General features: G+C 42.7%; 2 protein-coding genes across 3 annotated transcripts in view; one reads left to right on the forward strand and one right to left on the reverse strand.

The window, feature by feature from the left end:
* Positions 1-14,399, reverse strand: part of LOC126281658 (zinc transporter 1) — a 556,713-nt gene that overhangs the window by 321,475 nt on the left and 220,839 nt on the right. For both annotated transcript variants that reach the window (XM_049980799.1, XM_049980800.1), the window contains exon 2: positions 9,636-9,691. In XM_049980799.1, coding sequence (XP_049836756.1) covers positions 9,636-9,691 — 56 coding nt within the window. The remainder of the gene's footprint in view (positions 1-9,635; positions 9,692-14,399) is intronic.
* LOC126281656 (protein SPT2 homolog) overlaps positions 1-14,399 on the forward strand; it is a 518,200-nt gene that overhangs the window by 139,735 nt on the left and 364,066 nt on the right. The window lies entirely within an intron of this gene.

A 14,399-nucleotide genomic window follows, 5' to 3' on the forward strand; every position in this document is an offset into this window, starting at 1 on the left:
GTATCTATTATAATATAGTCTTCGTGGCTGCATCTGCAACATTTCTTGATTTTCTTGTAGGATGTCCTTTTCTCATTGTTCGCTGGCCCTCTTGTTCTCCGTCTGATGACAATTTCTTGAAGTTCTCACTGTGCGGATTAATTTATAAATTTGGAGATAACCATTGCGAATCACTACTGAAATAACTTGAAGACGCTGTGTGTTCGTTTCGTAATATAGTTTTAATTTCCGCTTAAAATCATTCTTCATTATCAGCGCCAAAAAATACACGTCTTAAACGTATGAAGACAAGATAACAAGATAGTAATGAACTAGTTGTTAAAACAAGCACCTACGCAAAAGCAAAAAAAAAGGACCAAAATTAATTATGAAAATCTGTCACTGGCGCAGGGTTCTTCTGCATGCGCGATCGTAAATCACATCTTTGCTCTGGCGGAGGCGCGGTAGTCGAAGTACCGTTACAAGTCTCCACAAGATTCCGCAACACCTCCTTCAAATAATCGACTTCAATATCCGATGTTTCACCAGGCTGCTCTCGAAACTCTAAAATCTTGACTTTCACACCTTTATAAAGTAAAAAATAAAAATAAAAAATCGAATCAAAACAGGGAATAATTTTACTGAACGATGATTTGAAGCATAAGTTAAAAAAAGATATGGAGAGGGCTTCACCGACAATATGTTCGGGATTATGAGAATGAGGGGCACACAGACAGATTCCGTATTTCTAGATCTCCGGAAAGCATTTGACGCGGTGCTCCATTGCAGGCTGTTAACGGAGATACGAGCATATGGAATAAGTTCACAGATATGTGAGTGGATCGAAGACTTCTTAACGAATAGAGCTCTGTACGTTCTCCTCGACGGCGAGAGTTCTTCAGAGACAAACGTATCGTCAGGTGTGCTCCAGGAAAGTGAGAGATGACCGCTGTTGCTCTTTGTAGATATAAATGATTTGGCGGACAGCATGGGGAAGAATCCGCTCCTGTTTACTGATGGTACTGTGGTGTACGGTAAGCTATCGAAGTTGAGTAACTGCAGCAGGATACAAGATTACTTAGACCAAATTTCTATTCGGTTTGGTGAGTGGTAACCTAGCTATAAATGTAGAAACGTGTACGTTAATGCAGATGAGTAGGAAAAAGCAAGTAATGTTCGCATACTGAATTAAGTGTGTCCTGCTTGGCTCAGTCACGTTGTTCAAATGTCTGGGCATAACGTTGCAAAGTGAAATGAAATGACACGAGCATTTGTCGACTGTGGTAGAGTAGGTCGACTTCGGTTTATTCGGAGAATTTTAGGTAAGTGTGGTTCATTGGTAAATGAGATAACATACACGACCCTGCTACGACCTGCTTCTTCAGAACTGATCGAGTATTTGGGATCCCACCAGGTCGGAGTGAAGGAACACGTCGAATCAATTCAAAGACGGGCTGCTAGGTTTCTTACTCGTGGGTTTGAACAACACGAAAGTTTTATGGAGATGCTTCAACACCTCAAATTGGTTTCCCCGGAGGGAAGTCGACGTCCTTTTCGAGAAACGCTATTGAGAAAATTTAGAAAACAGGCATTTGAAGCTGACTGCAGTACGCTTCTGCTGCCGCCAACATAAATTTCACACAAGGGCCACCATACTGACAAGGGAACCTCCCCATCGCACCCCACTCAGATTTAGTTATAAACTGACACAGTGGATAGGTCTTGAAAAACTGAACACAGATCAACCGAGAAAACAGGAAGAACTTGTGTGGAACTATGAAAAAATAAGCAAAAATGCAAACTGAGTAGTCCATGCGCAACATAACCAATATCGAGGGTAGTGTGGGCTTAGGAGCGCCGTGGTCTCATGGTTACAGTGAGCATCTGCGGAACTAGAGGTCCTTGGTTCAAGTCTTCCCTTGAGTGAAAATTTTACTTTCTTTATTTTCGCAAAGTTACGATCTGTCCGTTCATTCATTGACCTTTCTGTTCACTGTAATAAGTTTAGTGTCTGTGTTTTGCAACCGCACCGAAAACCGTGCGATTAGTAGACGAAAGGACGTGCCTCTCCAATGGGAACCGAAAACATTTGATCGCAAGGTCATAGGTCAACCGATTCCTCCACAGGAAAACGCGTCTGATATATTCTATACGACACTGGTGACGGCATGTGCGTCACATGACAGGAATATGTTGTCGACCCACCTAACTTGTAAACTTGGCGAATGGGTAAAAAGATTCTTCTACCTTGCCCGATTTAGGTTTTCTTGTGGATGTGATAATCACTCCCAAAGAAGTGATGAAAACATAAGAGTTCGTCAGATAAACTGCAACAAATGAATGCAACAGTTTCACAGTCGCACAGTTTTCCCTGTGCTCTGTCAAAACATATGTTTTTTACGTTTTCTAATGTTTCTGTGTGTAGCAAATCTGAACATGGCCTGGAATTTTGGAGAGTGAAGTTGATTATGTGTGAGTGCCTGAACTTTGATAATTGTCTGAAAATAAAAAATTAAACTTTATACTCGAGAGAAGACTTGAACCAAGGACCTCTCTTTCCGCAGCTTCTCACGCTAACCTCGAGGCCACGGCGCTCGTAAGCTCACACTTTCCTTGATGTTGCTTACCTTGCACATGGACTACTCAGTTTGTATATTTTGCTTATTTTTTTTCATAGTTCCACACAACTTCTTCCTGTTTGCTCGATTGATCTGTGTTCAGTTTCTCAAGGCCTGTCCCTGTGCCAACTTATAACTAAAACTGAGGGGGGGGGGGGGGGGTGCGATGGGGAGGTTCCCTTGTGAGGTATATACACTCCTGGAAATTGAAATAAGAACACCGTGAATTCATTGTCCCAGGAAGGCGAAACTTTATTGACACATTCCTGGGTTCAGATACATCACATGATCACACTGACAGAACCACAGGCACATAGACACAGGCAACAGAGCATGCACAATGTCGGCACTAGTACAGTGTACATCCAGCTTTCGCAGCAATGCAGGCTGCTATTCTCCCATGGAGACGATCGTAGAGATGCTGGATGTAGTCCTGTGGAACGGCTTGCCATGCCATTTCCACCTGGCGCCTCAGTTGGACCAGCGTTCGTGCTGGACTTGCAGACCGCGTGAGACGACGCTTCATCCAGTCCCAAACATGCTCAATGGGGGACAGATCCGGAGATCTTGCTGGCCAGGGTAGTTGACTTACACCTTCTAGAGCACGTTGGGTGGCACGGGATACATGCGGACGTGCATTGTCCTGTTGGAACAGCAAGTTCCCTTGTCGGTCTAGGAATGGTAGAACGATGGGTTCGATGACGGTTTGGATGTACCGTGCACTATTCAGTGTCCCCTCGACGACCACCAGAGGTGTACGGCCAGTGTAGGAGATCGCTCCCCACACCATGATGCCGGGTGTTCGCCCTGTGTGCCTCGGTCGTATGCAGTCCTGATTGTGGCGCTCACCTGCACGGCGCCAAACACGCATACGACCATCATTGGCACCAAGGCAGAAGCGACTCTCATCGCTGAAGACGACACGTCTCCATTCGTCCCTCCATTCACGCCTGTCGCGACAACACTGGAGGCGGGCTGCACGATGTTGGGGCGTGAGTGGAAGACGGCCTAACGGTGTGCGGGACCGTAGCCCGGCTTCATGGAGACGGTTGCGGATGGTCCTCGCCGATACCCCAGGAGCAACAGTGTCCCTAATTTGCTGGGAAGTGGCGGTGCGGTCCCCTACGGCACTGCGTAGGATCCTACGGTCTTGGCGTGCATCCGTGCGTCGCTGCGGTCCGGTCCCAGGTCGACGGGCACGTGCACCTTGCGCCGACCACTGGCGACAACATCGATGTACTGTGGAGACCTCACGCCCCACGTGTTGAGCAATTCGGCGGTACGTCCACCCGGCCTCCCGCATGCCCACTATACGCCCTCGCTCAAAGTCCGTCAACTGCACACACGGTTCACGTCCACGCTGTCGCGGCATGCTGCCAGTGTTAAAGACTGCGATGGAGCTCCGTATGCCACGGCAAACTGGCTGACACTGACGGCGGCGGTGCACAAATGCTGCGCAGCTAGCGCCATTCGACGGCCAACACCGCGGTTCCTGGTGTGTCCGCTGTGCCGTGCGTGTGATCATTGCTTGTACAGCCCTCTCGCAGTGTCCGGAGCAAGTATGGTGGGTCTGACACACCGGTGTCAATGTGTTCTTTTTTCCATTTCCAGGAGTGTAGATGATCGTTTCCCCTCGCTCTATTTTCGAATGGAGTAGGAAAGAAAATGACTCGTAGTGATACAAGGAACCCACTGCCACACTCCGTGCGGTGGCTTGCGGAAAGGTGTGTAGATGAAGGACACTGATACCTTTCCAGTTGGAATTACACTGACTGCCGTCTCCATGCGTGCACGTAATTGAAACGGCAGACATGAAAAAAAAAAAAGAGAAAAGAAAATTGCTGATTGACATTCCCTGGACAACGAACTTAAGATTGTTTCAGTGTCTTCTATTACGAGTCACGCAGCACACGGCACAGCGTCACATTTTTCGATTTCGTAATGCTATACACAGTCTCCTTCACTAATTGAGAAAGGTGTATTCTAACAACATTCATGTCTGCAAAGCGTTCACGTGCGTTTGGTGATATCATGTCGCAGTTTTCTACGGAACAATTATGATTTTTCTAACTGTGAAACAATAGTGATGCATTAGCATCGACTTTATTTACTTGAAGATTATATCGGAGTATTGAAAACATACAGAAAGAAGAAACCCTTGAAAGTGGTCCCAATGTATGGTTTCCGAGCAAGAACAGAATCGAACATTATGACAAACAGAAAATTGGACACAAACATAAAACCAAAAGGTTTCGTGGGTTCAAGTACGATGAATAATTCTGAACAAAGCAAAGTAATTCTCCAGATTTATAACGAATACCTCCACGCGATAGGTTTTCTAGATTGACACTAATAAGAAACGTGCAGATCTATTAAGTATGACATTCTCCGAGAAACTGATACCCTTGTGCTCTACCGACTCCAAAGCTTAAAGGCTGACACTCGATAACGGACGGCGGTAGTATAACGTGATCTTTCTCTTTTGTCAGAGAGAGACGTTTGCAAAATTTAGGAAAAATTTATTTTACTAATTACAATTTGTTCAAAAACAAGGACAGAACAACAATGTAGTAATTATATATAATTTTAATTAATCAACATTATATTGCTGTTGCAGCCTCATTTGTTTTAAATTTGTCGGCGGAGGAAACCTGTTTCAAAATGTCGGGTCTATTTCTCAAGTAGAAATGGAGATTATCACATGATTTTTTGAAGCTCGTCTTGGTAATCAAAATGGTTTTCAAAACGTAACAGTGTTTTGTCACTTCTCCATAGCTTATTCATTAGAGAAACATCACTTTCGACAGGCACGTTACTTCCAGGCAATCGTAAAACGTATTCAATTATTACACGAAATTTCGTAGATTTTACATAGTAGTCAAAGAAATGTGTAACAGCTCCACCAAATGGTCTTCAGTAGCAACAATTGTAACGTTCCACCTTGATATTCTTTCATCTGTGACGTAGTTGGAAATAAGCGAAAATTCGTGGAATACGTCCGTATCTTGGTTGTTGCTAAGAAATCCTTGTGTAATCAGCAAATCCATCACTTTCTGTATTTATTCCCACATAGGTGCCCATTCAAGCACTTTTAAGTCTGCATTGAACTGACATGATTGCTCTAAGTATTACTTTCTTCTCTTATAAAATTCAGCTGCCGCAATTTGCACACCCTGAACAACAGCGTCAATTTCTTGTAATTTTGTTATTAGATTACGGACGGTGCGCAAGAATAAGCGAACTCTCTTTACGTGGCAGGTTGTCTGAGAGACGCTTAATTTCCTTTGTAGATTCTATAGCAGACACACATTGTGCTTGAATTTTTAACTCCGTTTGATGGAAAATCTCTGCCTATACGCGCAAAAAGTAACCATAATTCAGAGGTGGGACTCTCGAAAAACGTTTTTAAAATATTTGGACATTTATAGATGATCAATAGCTTTTTAAGGGATGAAATATTTTGAAACATTTTTAAAATTCTTTCAAGGTCCAGCATTAACGTGAGCCACATGGCACCTGGTTTGGGTGTAGCGCAGCAGTTTCTGGTATTCTTTGTCACTGGAATCTCAGGACTCTCTGAGACCTTCCACTCGGAAGCTGCAGATGTAAAAAAGTAAATTTTCGTAATGATACATTCGAAGCCCACAGCTGTTTTGATCGTGTTGTGAACTACATGGGCTCCACATCCAGCCCCAGTTAGTTGTCTTCCGAATGATACACCCAATTTCGTGTATACATTATTACGCCCTTTTCTATTCTTTCCTCAAAATTGCAGTTAGCATAGTCTGTAGTGTTTCCTTTCCTCGGGGTTCCGCCGTGAAAATACAAAACAGAAAATCTGATTGGGGTTTGAATTTTGATGGAATAAGTTACGGATAAGGCGGACTTCGTATTACTGATTGAGATCGTGCTGTAATTTGGCCGTGAATGGCAGACCAGGTCGGCAACACTACAAAAGGCGACTGTAAGGAAATAGCGTCAGAAATAAGTTGAAATTTACCTTATAATTCTGTCAGAAACGTAGTACCTATTATAATATAGTCTTCGTGGCTGCATCTGCAACATTTCTTGATTTTCTTGTAGGATGTCCTTTTCTCATTGTTCGCTGGCCCTCTTGTTCTCCGTCTGATGACAATTCCTTGAAGTTCTCACTGTGCGGATTAATTTATAAATTTGGAGATAACCATTGCGAATCACTACTGAAATAACTTGAAGACGCTGTGTGTTCGTTTCGTAATATAGTTTTAATTTCCGCTTAAAATCATTCTTCATTATCAGCGCCAAAAAATACACGTCTTAAACATATGAAGACAAGATAACAAGATAGTAATGAACTAGTTGTTAAAACAAGCACCTACGCAAAAGTAAAAAAAAAGGACCAAAATTACTTATGAAAATCCGTCACTGGCGCAGGGTTCTTCTGCATGCGCGATCGTAAATCACATCTTTGCTCTGGCGAACGCGCGGTAGTCAAAGTACCGTTACAAATCTCCACAAGATTCCGCAACACCTCCTTCAAATAATCGACTTCAATATCCCATGTTTCACCAGGCTGCTCTCGAAACTCTAAACTCTTGACTTTCACACCTTCATAAAGTAAAAAATAAAAATAAAATAAAATAAAATAAAAATAAAAAATCGAATCAAAACAGGGAATAATTTTACTGAACGATGATTTGAAGCATAAGTTAAAAAAGATATGGAGAGGGCTTCACCGACAATACTTTCGGGATTATGGATGGCTATAGACGCAGCATATTGGGTTATGTTTCCGCTGGGAACGTCCAACGATTTGTTGGGTCCGGTCCAGGCCACGTCGAGTTGCTGCAGTACTCCGAGGAAAAGGACATCCGGCACGACATTAGGAGGCGTCCCATGGTTTTCGTTCCCTGAGCGTACACTGCCTCATCACGAAATTCCACTGCGGTGCACCACATTAACTATTTTCGAATAGTCCAGTCTTTCCGTATTGAACGTATTTAAAGTATTTTGAGGACGATAATTATTACCGTATGGATATGAGTGCCTAACACGGTATTTAAAGTTAAACTAATGTTTTCTTCTCAAATTAATCATTCTGCAGAAAGAAACCTCTGGAGTTAGTAATACTGTTGTAAGGTGTCAGGCAAATCCAACACCTTCCATGAAAACCCTGACATGATAAGCAAATCCAGTAGTATGTCACATAGCTCCGAATAAATCGTGACATTAAATTAACCAAAGTAATACGAGTAACGAGTGAACAAATGGAATACCACAGACTAACACAAGAATGCTTAAATGCATGTCGTACCTTCCCACTGTGAGACCGACGCAGTTCCGAGGGGAGAAACGAGAACAGAAGCTGAGACCAGAACAGTGTTAAGCTAGAAGGCCCTACGATAAGGGATGGACTGGACACCCACGTCGCCAGCTAACCACTAGGGCCACACCACCCGCAGTTTTAGCGTGAGACTTTTTCGCGTCTCTGTTACGTCAAGGACCACCCCCCCAGCCCACGTTAAAAGCTAGAGCCCTCCAGAAAAACAGTGTGGATCTTACGATAACACAAAAAGGGCCACTACCACCCGCAAGTTTTAGCGTGAGACTTTTTCGCATGTCTGTTACATTATGACCACCCCCAGTCCATGTTAGAAGATAGAGCCCTCCAGAAGAACAGTATAGATCTCACGATAACTCTAAAAGGACTACACCAGCTGCAGGGTTTAGCGTGAGACTTTTTCGCGTCTCTGTTACGCTGCAAACTTGAAAAACATTGCCCCACCACGAAAAGTATAACATTTCTCATTGGATAGACAGAGTTTTTGTAGGCGGAGCTTAAGCTTAACATTGAGACCCTGATTGGTCAGATGAAAACACAGCCAGATAGTTTTTTTAAACCAACTTCGGTAAATTGTAGTAAGGAAGTTAGTGGAGAGTTGCTTCCGAGATGGTGAGGTGAGCGGAGCTGTGCTGCCGGCCGCCACCCTGACGCTGCCTAAACACCGACAAGGTAATGAACGCACGCGATGCCGCATTTTTGAGCGCAAAAAGCTTAGAACTGCAGAAGTCTCATCTGTTACATCCCATTTTTTGCGTAATACTAGTGTCGATCGTCAATTAAAGCTCATGGTGTTCACATTTGCCACTTGAAGTAAAAATCTGAAACGCGATGATTTTTCTGTTATATAGTTATTGAGAAGCCACATCAGCCACTGTAATTTACGACAAGTTAGATAAGTAATTAAAGATAATTGAGAGTCACTGTAGACCATTTTTATAGTTTTCTCTTTTGTGAAACTTAATTTAAACCTAGATTATGGATGTGATATGGCATAGGTCATCCTTCGATCCATTGTAGAACTTGGAAACCCATTCAGGGAATATTAGTTCACATTTTTGTTGAACGCAGTTGGTTTTTACCATCTTGTATTAAAACACTTCCTTTTATCAATAGTGCAATTTAGAAACAATGTTTTGTGAGTAGAATAAAATTTCCAATGGTAAACTTAACTGTTTTTTCGACGTTATTTTACCAGATAACTAAAAATAGGAAAGCCTTGAACCCCTTCCACTAAATTTAGTTAGTATTAAGATTCTTTTACAGGGAGCGCAGTGGTGCAGACGCTGAGATCATTAAGTATTTGGTTATATCATCGCTAGTCTCACTGAACTCTTCTGAATTCTACATGTCATGTGCGGTCTGGCGTCTCCTTACCAGCAACAGGTCCCAGGTTCAAACTAGTCAATTCCCTAAAAAACACGCTCAGAGCGTCGTTGAGCGAAAGTGGTAGGGAGACACGATATAGAACAGACAGACACCACCATGAATGTTTAGACTGTCACAAATCTGTTCAATAAAAATATATTTTTGAAATGCACTGTGTACTGAACTATTGTTTAACATTTGTTTTTTTCAATTTAACTTCGTTTCCCTCGGCTGGTGTACAGCGATCGTCGGCTGCTCACTGCAGTGTTGTCGAGTTTTGCATAGCGGCACGAGCTACGCATCTGACAAGTTGCCGTTAATTGCTGAGAAAGCAAAGTCGCTATACTCACCGAAATGGCTAGAGGCAGGCGTGGCTGTAGATCCAGGCATCACCGACACCCGGCACCTGAAATGACGAGGACGACATGAGAAAGTTTCTGTGACTGATGCTTCCCAAAACTAAGGCCGGCTCTCAAGAGTACTTGAATTGCACGCTGACCCTCTCTCCCTCCCTCCCCCTACTTTGCGTCGGAGAAAGAGAGTGATCTCAGCGACATTAGAATACGAAATTAGATACCAAGGTGTCGAAACCAACTAGCAAAATTGTCTCGGTATCTCGATAATATCGAAACAAAAGTATCAAGGTGCTGATCGTATTTTTAAGCATTTCCTTGAAGCAAAATGTCTTTTATAGAATACAAAGCTTTTTTTTTTCATTAATGCTATTCTCGCATGAACTAACTCGAGTATAGAATCAGATATAAACGTGGGCAGTCATTCCAACCACAAATAAAACTACAAACACTTACATAAGCTCTATCCTACCTGTATAAATACACGTGTATTGCCATAATTAGAATCCACTGTTATAAGAGTTCCCCTTAAACCGAAGGACTCATTTATAATGAACATATTTTAAAGTACATATTCATTTACAATTCGAACCGAAATATGCCTATTATGCTATCTTAGGATAAAAGATCTTCAGTATGAAAAGACATGCGAACGTAAACTTTAAAGATAAATACTCCAAATACAAAAATACAAGCCTTGACTTAAACTCGTGCGATTATTACCAGGGACACTGTTTTCCTAGCAAACAGTAATGTCTACTACAACCATTATTGTTCTGATGGGCTTTCCACAGTTATTAACTGAGTTTTCACACGCCTGCAGGAGGCTGATTCTCTGTCGAATGGGTATGGCTTCAGTAAACGGCAATGAAAGATTATCACCTACCCCCTCCTCCCCCCCTCCAACTTTCGACACTTGCGATGATGAGTCTCTGTTTTTTCCTGTCGTTTTCAGTGTCGGTACTTGGCAAAACTCTACAGTGGAAAAATAGACAGTTTTACCAGTATTTCACTAGTTAATCTTCATTTCTTTGACATGGGGTTGGTGTTATTAGCTTCTTACGTGGCATTATCGTCAAAGATGTTATTGAGCATACTGGTACAAAATAAACAAGCGAAGAATTTACAACCACCAAAGAATGTACTAATTGCGAATGGTAAAAGCACAAAATAATATGTTCAGAATACTAAAATACATTATCGGCAAATTCATTTGTATTGAGACACAACAAACATTGGTCGGGAAATCAGGTTCATTAGTAACTTCTACCAAACCACCTGCCATTCATCATGAAGCAGCTGCCAATGCGGAAAGGAGAAATCAGGCTTGTCAGAAAACCGTCCATTATGTGGGCACGTTGCAGCAACATCAAAGTCGAGGCCCAGAAGTAGTTTCCTCGAGAGCATATCAGTCTTTCAAAAGGCAGCAGCTACAAGGAAAGAACTGTGGATTTCTTCATTTGAGAATACTGAGAATATTTCGGAAACCCACCAGGGAACGAACAAAATTGGATCGTGTGAAGCCCACTCGACCGTCTTCATTCTGGAGCTGGACGGTCCAGGAGTTACCTCCATAAATGGTGCTTCCCTGCGGGTACCACAAACTCTGACCGAGGAGAACCACAGACCGTGGAGCACATGCTGGAGTGTTCAGCATGCCTTACATCTTGCCCTACAAGGTCTACTGCTTGCACAGCTGCGTAACTTTATTGTGCTTTATTTCTTTATTTGTTTGTAATGATAAACATACGTTCTATTTGTTTCTGACTCGAATAAAGAATAGTCACCGTGAATGCACAGCTTACTGAACCACAATGCCATTCCATTGGTCACATATTCTTCCCTCATTTCTCAAGGTACTGCTTGGATACGGACGAGTACTACCACCAACCTGTAGCTGTTACATTTACGCAGTGATAAATTCTCCTTACTATAAAAAAATCTCTTTCCGTATTCCTTAATCTACGCGTTAAGAAAAATGTTGCATTTCTTTTCGTGAATCGCTGTTTACAATTGCTCTAGCAAATCAGAAATCTTTCACGTGGAAGAAAAAAGGGCAGTTTGCTCTACGTTAGTGTAAAACACACACAAAAACACACACACACACACACACACACACACACACACACACACACACACACACAAACACAAACACACACACACAAACACACACAAACACACACAAACACACACAAACACACACAAACACACACAAACACACACAAACACACACAAACACACACAAACACACACAAACACACACAAACACACACAAACACACACAAACACACACAAACACACACACACAAACACACACACACAAAAACACACAATCACACGATTACTGCTCTGATATTTCCTGTATACTTATTACATACGTTGTTGTTGTTGTTGTTGTTGTTGTTGTCTTCAGTCCTGAGACTGATTTGATGCAGCTCTCCATGCCACTCTATCCTGTGCATGCCTCTTCATCTGCCAGTACCTACTGCAACCTACATCCTTTTGAATGTGCTTAGTGTATTCATCTCTTGATCTCTCTCTACGATTTTTACCCTCCACGCTACCCTCCAATACTAAATTGGTGATCCCTTGATGCCTCAGAGCATGTCCTACCAACCGATCCCTTCTTCTAGTCAAGTTGTGCCACAAACTCCTCTCCAATTCTATTCAATACCTCCTCATTGGTTATGTGATCTATCCATCTAATCTTCAGCATTTTTCTGTAGCACCACATTTCGAAAGCTTCTATTCTCTTCTTGTCTAAACTATTTATCGTCCATGTTTCACTTCCATAGATGGCTACACTCCATACAAATACTTTCAGAAATGACTTCCTGACACTTAAATCTATACTCGATGTTAAGAAATTTCTCTTCTTCAGAAACGCTTTCCTTGCCATTGGTGTAACTAATTTCCTTTTACATACTTTAGGTGACAGAGTCGTTACACCGAAAAAAAAGAAACAAAAATTTCTACCTTAAGAGCTATGAGGTCCATTTCATCTTCGATACTGTGAAACACATCTCTTCTACAGAAAGCGTTCCATGTTTTCGGAGGAGGCGGAGTGGACCAAAATAAGGGAAAACACATCCAGTAAGCATGGGCTCTAAAACGTTTACTTTAAGTCTGAGCATTTGCTCATCTCCGCTATAGTGAAACACGTCTCTTCTATTAAGGAAGTGTACATAGGTCTTAACTATGCACTTTAGAGCCAATGTTTACAATACTTTCTTGTTTTGGTGTAAGGAACCTGTCCTCGAACTCTGCAAAGGGAATTTAGTTACTCCCTGCATTGTTAGCAAAGCAAAAGCGTCCTCAACACAGTGTGATTTCAGGTTACTGAGTAACTTGTTTATACTAGAAGACAAAAAAAACTACGCATCACGAAGGAATAATCCGAATGGAACGGAAATTGTTAGATATAATGTACATGTACAGAAAAACAAATGATTAAAATTTCAGAAAAATTGGATCATTTATTCAAGCTTCACAGATTGAGCATGTCAAGAACACATGTCAATAGCAGTGTCTATCTCTGGCCCTTATGCAAGCAGTTATTCGGTTTGGCAGTGGTCGATATAGTAGTTGTATGTCCTCCTGAGGGATATCGCGTCAGATTCTCTCCAACTGCCGCATTAAATAACCAAACTCCCAAGCTGGTTGGAGGGCCCTGCCCATAATTCTCCAAACGTTCTCAATTAGGGGGATCCGGCAACCTTACTCCCAAGGTAGGCTTTGGCAAGCAAGAAGAAAACCAGTAGAAACTCTCGCCGTATGTGGGATGGTATTATCTTGCTGAACTGTAAGCCCATGATGGCTTGCCGTGAAAAGAAACACAACGGGCTGTAGAACATCCTCTACGTACCACTGCGCTGAAAGACTTCTGCGGATAACAACCACCTCAGACCATCACTACTGTTTGTTGGGCCAAATGCTGCGTGACAGTCAGGTTGGTGCGCACAGCTGTCCGAGGCGTCTACAGACACGACTTCGCTGGTCGCCAGGGCTCAGTTCGAAGCGGGACTCATCACTGAAGATAGTTCTACTCGAGCCAACGAGATTCCAGGCTGAAGATGTCTCTGGAGACGCCACGGGCAGTGGTGGTAAACAATCCTGACCGTCACACGCCATACAGTCCAAAAACCAGGGATGGTTATCTAGTATGCCATTCCATTTCATTTCATGGCAGGATCCCTGTGTCATCGGCGACACCATTACAGAACAGCATTACGTGGACGATATTCTACGCCCCATTTCATTGCCCATCATGGTAAGCCATCGTGGGCTCACATTTCAGCAAGATAACACACGACGAGAGCTCCTACTGCTTATCTTCGTGCTTTGCTACAACCTTTGTTGGCTAGCAACGTCGCCAGGTCTCTGCCCAACTGAGAAGGTTTGGAGCATAATGAGCATGGCCCTTCAGCCACTCGGGATTTTGATGAGCTTTCGCGCCAATTGGACAGAATTTGCAACGGTATCCCTGAGGACGACTCCCAACAAATGTATCAGTCAATGCCAAGCCGAATAACTGCCTGCGTAAGGGCCAGGCGTGGACCAACAAATTACTGAGTTGGTCATTTCGTGAAACACTTTCTCTTGCAGAAATCTAACAATTCTTCAGAAATTTTATTCTTTTGTTTGTCTGTAAACGGACAGCACATACGAGCACGAAGAGTCTCTACATTTGGTACCGGCGTTGGGTAGACAAGAGCTTTCAAATGCCCCCATAAATGAAAGTAAAGAGGGTTGAGGTCAGGA

This window comes from Schistocerca gregaria, chromosome 7 (genome assembly GCF_023897955.1).
Source record: "Schistocerca gregaria isolate iqSchGreg1 chromosome 7, iqSchGreg1.2, whole genome shotgun sequence".
Lineage (NCBI taxonomy): Eukaryota > Metazoa > Arthropoda > Insecta > Orthoptera > Acrididae > Schistocerca > Schistocerca gregaria.